This window comes from Branchiostoma floridae, chromosome 1 (assembly GCF_000003815.2).
Source record: "Branchiostoma floridae strain S238N-H82 chromosome 1, Bfl_VNyyK, whole genome shotgun sequence".
Classification (NCBI taxonomy): domain Eukaryota; kingdom Metazoa; phylum Chordata; class Leptocardii; order Amphioxiformes; family Branchiostomatidae; genus Branchiostoma; species Branchiostoma floridae.
The window spans coordinates 22,316,267-22,321,529 of record NC_049979.1 but is presented as its reverse complement, the minus strand read 5'-3'; the positions used below and the strand labels follow the sequence as shown (position 1 = coordinate 22,321,529).

General features: G+C 41.5%; 1 protein-coding gene across 1 annotated transcript in view; it reads left to right on the top strand.

The window, feature by feature from the left end:
- The window catches only part of LOC118420080 (uridine diphosphate glucose pyrophosphatase NUDT14-like), a 30,485-nt gene extending 29,476 nt beyond the window's left edge, over positions 1-1,009 (top strand). The window contains exon 5 of the mRNA XM_035826787.1: positions 219-1,009. Coding sequence (XP_035682680.1) covers positions 219-462 — 244 coding nt within the window. The 3' untranslated portion in view covers positions 463-1,009. The remainder of the gene's footprint in view (positions 1-218) is intronic.
- The last annotated feature ends 4,254 nt before the right edge of the window (positions 1,010-5,263 follow it).

Genomic DNA, 5,263 nt, shown 5'->3' with positions numbered 1-5,263 from the left:
GAACCAATGCCCCCCCCAATAAAAACCAGCCCCGTTCGAAGACTGCAACGGAGTCTAGCAGACCCTGTTCTACGCTGAGGTGACGGATGACATGAGGTTTTCCCCCCATGAACATTTGAAGATTTAGAGTAATTGTTGTATCTGGTGTTTCCACAGAGGGTTTCCCTCCATGAACATTTGAAGATTTAGAGTAACTGTTGTATCTGGTGTTTACACAGAGGTAACGTTGGCGTGGCGGGATCGCTGCAGACCCTGTTCTATGCTGAGGTGACAGATGACATGAGGGTTTCTGCAGGAGGAGGGGTGAAGGAGGAGGGGGAGATGATAGATGTGGTGGAGCTTCCACTGGGGGACAGCCGCAACTTCATCATGGACTCCTCCATCAACAGACCTGGACTCCTCTTGTTCGCATTCATGTGGTTTTACGACACAAAAATGTCACAGTCGGGAAACTCTAGTTAGTCCAGCAGCATAGCTGGATAAGTCTGACCAATTGTGCGTGTTAGCCTCAAAGAACACAATTTGGAACACATGTAGTTCAACACATTCTACAAAAATTTGCTTCTCTTTAAAAAGTTGTATTGCTATAACATGGATTATCATGTATGATATTTCATGACAATGTTGTCGGAACATTCACTCTTTAGCAGCAAGTGTACATTTCCATCTTTACATATATGCTTCAAGCTAGGGTCACAGATCAATACTGTCATCTGTAATCATGCTACAATACCAAAATTTGCATTAAAATCTTTAAACTTTTGTTAGAGTTAACATTGAATAAATCTTTTAAAAATTGACACGACAAAAAGAGTATCATGATGTACAATATGATACATTGATAAAGTGACGAAATTTCAAAGTTTTAAAATTTTGCTTACAATTGGCAACACACACTCATATTTAATGTAAAGATTATGCTGTATTATTAGATTGAGCAGGTCTCAACAAATCATTACTGGTCCTGTCTTTATATGTTGTTGAAATAAAGGCTGAACTAAACCCTCAATCTGTTTGCTTGTGCGTCTGTAAATATTTGAATGCGGTAGAGTGGCAGGTTTCAACATACGTAGTCAGGTTGGGGACAAGAAGTTAGGTCAAAGGTCCCAGAAAGGTCCTTGTCTTCAACTTCCGGCTTTATGCATGTCTGTTGCCTTATGAAAGCCAGTGGGAAAATGCATCAGACAAAATCATCAAGAAATATTTCATGAAGGTGTTGTTGTACGAGACATTTGATTTCTTTTTTTGTCCAGTACTTTGGGATCGCATTTTACCATTATCCAAATATTCATTGCAGTGCACATTGTTGTTAGGATAGGAGATCGGTCAGTTTTTAGAAATGTAGCATCCAGTTTAAATCAAAACAATGTACATAGTGAACATTGTTAGTTTATATTTAATTCACTCTATATACATATTGATGACTTGTTCAGTAATTCTGGCCATAGGATGTTGCCCTGGCAAAAAAGATAATCACCATCTTTTCAGAACCAAAATGCAGATCCCCTGAAAATCACAGCTACTTATTATGGCTTGACCTAAATGTGAGGGCATGGCGCAGATTGCCTGGATAAGCCCTCAGCATAAGAGGTACCGTATGGATATTGTCCTTGTGGGGTCAATTGATTGGCATTGCATTAAGGGCGTGGAGGGTTAGGAGAGTTGTTTTCGCCCAGAAAAAAGTGGTTGTTTTACTATTTTAAGACCATTAAAATTCGTTCAATTTGCATTTCTAGTAGGTAATGATACACTCTCCATTATGCATATTGAATACTATAGAGAACGCTGTAATTACATGCTGCCATGTCAATGAGAGAAGCAAGAAGAGGGGGTAGAAGCAGGAGTAATCAGCCCCTCTCATCGGGTGGGCTGAGAGAGTGACAATGATGCTGGGAGGTTCCATCATCACTTTATGATTCATCTTCATCACTCCGACACTTCAATACACAGGAAGCGCTCTTCTTCTTCAAGCAGGCCAATTTTTATGCAGAGTACCGGTGACATCTGGGCTAATATTCCTGCATTGTTGTGAAGAGAGTTGTGTTGTTATCAATGACAGGAAGTAAGGAGAGAAAAAAATGCAGGATTGAAATCGGTATTAAAAGGGTGGGATTATTGAATGCAATTTTCAATGACTATTTGCAATTCTATGAGGCCATCTTCATTTGATGCGGTTCTTGGAATAAAAGGGACATCTTTGATGTGCATTAAGTGTCATTATCTGTCATTACTCACTGATTCAGGACAAACAGAAAATTGCTGCCTAAAAAGGTCATTCTTGCTATCTCTGTCCACTTCTCTGTACTATCAAACTGAAATCCCAATCTAGAATGTTATAAAAGGTTAAAAACTGGTGAAAAGTGGTACAAAAAGTTGTCTTGGTCACCTCTTTTCTTGATACCTATGCATATCTATGTTGTTTTTCCACAGCTTCTAGCTGTGATGGTCAGATATGTCAAAAGAGGCCTGTGTGCTATCCATTAGGTACTTTCAAGGCTTATAAGGCCTCTTTTTGGATTAGGGGCCGAGAGAAAATTGCCCAAGCTATTTACTAGCATGTTTACTGCTACCACACATTTCTCAGCAGTCACAGATATTACAACAACCCAGGATGCATAAAAATATTTTACGTATTTATAATCAGTGCAATTTTGTTGATTACTTACATTACAGAATTTATGCCAGAGAGGCTCATAATTGTCCTCTATTCATGAGATAATCACCAAATGAAATTAGGCCTCCATAGGAGATGGCATCTCTGCGAAATGATTTTCACTCCATCTTTCCACCCATCATTTTCATTGGATGATATCTCCCGTAGTGACAGCTCCGGAACGTAAAAGAGAACTATCAATATCAGCATATTTTTCCCTTGAGTATTACGTTTGCAAGCTGTCATAAACAAGAATCACAACACACATCTCTTACGATTTCATTCAACTGACCTGAACTGGTCATACTGAAATGATTACTGTTTTGAGGAAACCACCTTCACTTTCTGGATATGAAATAGCGTTGTTATTTTTTCCACATGACCGAGTCTTTGTGATCTGTGATGCCTGAAGAGCGCAAACCAATGAAGCCGTCTGTACGCCTTTGGATTGCTGGGCGTGTCGCGCACAGGAGTGCCTTATTTTGCCACCCGCTGGGACCCATTAAGATCACAAATACCCTGGAACAAACAACATACATAATGCATCAGAATAAATAATGAATGACTGGAAGTGGGATGTAATTTTGTTGGAGTACCCTCCAGTAGTAAATCCGTTAGTGCCCCCTGTATGGCACCTGCTATGTTGTAGAGAAATCCCCCACCCTTTGTTTAGATAGAAGTTTTATTCCAGTGCATAGTAGTGTCGTCAACAGCAGATGCAATGTGGTCTTTCTCTGAATGATTTTCCACCACTATATGCAGTGTATATAGACATGTATAAAGAAATAATCACTGCGCCAAGGTTGTTTTTATTCGAAGAAGAACGGAGAATTGAACCCAGTTGTGTCGTACTAAAACGAAACCCTGGGCAAACAACAGCATTACAAGTATACAAACTGAAATCAAAAGTTATACTATAGACATGGGAAATCATGTTAAAAACTATGGCATTGAAGATAGTTGCACCCTCAGCACTATCATGAAATAAAACTATGATGCGGTAAATTAGATAACAGACTTTGTTCAGAAATAGGCGAAATGAAATACTGTCAGAAACGTTTTATGCCTCAAGCTATTGTCCATTCAGCACAATGACCTTCAAGTCCAAGCACATATCGAGTGCACAGATGTCTAGCCTAAGGGCCTGATCACATTTTCCGTATTTTGCGATAGTAGTGCACGAGTCGTTTAAAATCAAACTGTCACAGAAAAGGCTGTCTTAGATCATTGCCGGTGTTTGGTTAGGCTTTTGGTTCTGTCACAGTCCGCTTGAAAATTGTACGCCATGATCAGAATTGTAGGACGACCTATGACGAATGTGACCACGCCTCTATGACAATAGACTGCGAAAGGAGCAGCTAGGTAGAAACGAGATCTCCCCTCCGGCTCTGTAGCCACAAATTTATCCATGTCGTAGTTCAGTGTAACGTTAAGAAACCACAGTATGACGAGGGCTGCGTCCTGTGCCAATGACAATGGTGCCAGGCTCGACTCGTAAGGCCTACGAGACAATACGTTACATTTCCAAACCGCGGCCGCCGACCGGGCAGCTTTCGGAAGCGAAAAGTATTATATAAAAGCTAAAGACACCAAACGACTGTACACAAGACGTAAAGAGAATAGTCGTGGGTATTATATTTTTACGAATACATTTCTATCTTTCGTGTCCCCAAACATCCCCGCCGGGCCCCGGTTTGGAATTGTGACGTCAGCCTGACCTGTTCGAAGGTTATTGTCTCTCAGGAGGGGGGATCGAAAGCATGTTCATTTGCACAGTACGTAGTCATGAGAACAGCTGCAGAGTGGTGCGACAACCATCTGTGATGCCTTCACTCCTCAATATCATCATCATGATGACGCACAAGTACGTTACAACCGACTTTGTCATTTCCAATGGACAAACACAAGCCGGATACCGTACTGAAATATTCAGTTCAAAACCATTCACTAAAATGTCGTTGAATGGCAAAGGAATAGCTATGACATCGAAGAGACACACGCTGAATATACAGTCGTTTTTTTCTTCTATTCAACAACCACAGTTTGCACAACCACAGCCATGTTATTTCATTACAGCAAGTGGTGATTACGTCCTTTTGTGAAGAACAAAATGTGAAGTGCAAACTTCATTACCAGCACGAGTTAGGTGCAGTTCCGCCTGATTAACCCTATTGTTGCACAACATCGGTTTATAGTGGTCACAAAGGACACCCGACACCACCTGACGCCCTGGCCCAATCGCCAGAAATGAACCATGTAAACGGGTCTTTGGAGAAAACGCCCCGTAAAATCGGCGAGCGACCCCCGTCTGGTGTTGGGGCAAGGTCCGTGCTGGTCTATTGTCCCCCCTGAGTAGTAATGTTACCAAGCTCGACCTTTTGACCGCTAAATAGCAGAGTGCGACGGTGGTGATTATAGGTTTCCCCTCGAGCAGAACATCGCCTCTTCCACAGTAGAATGCTTGCTTCCTCACTGCTGAAGTCTAACGTATGATTGACCTGGCGACAGGTCTGCTGCATCGTGCTCCTGGTGTTCTTTTGTACTGACCGCGTGGAAGCTCTGCATACAGTACTGTGTTGGAACAAATAGTTACATATCCAATATCGGGGT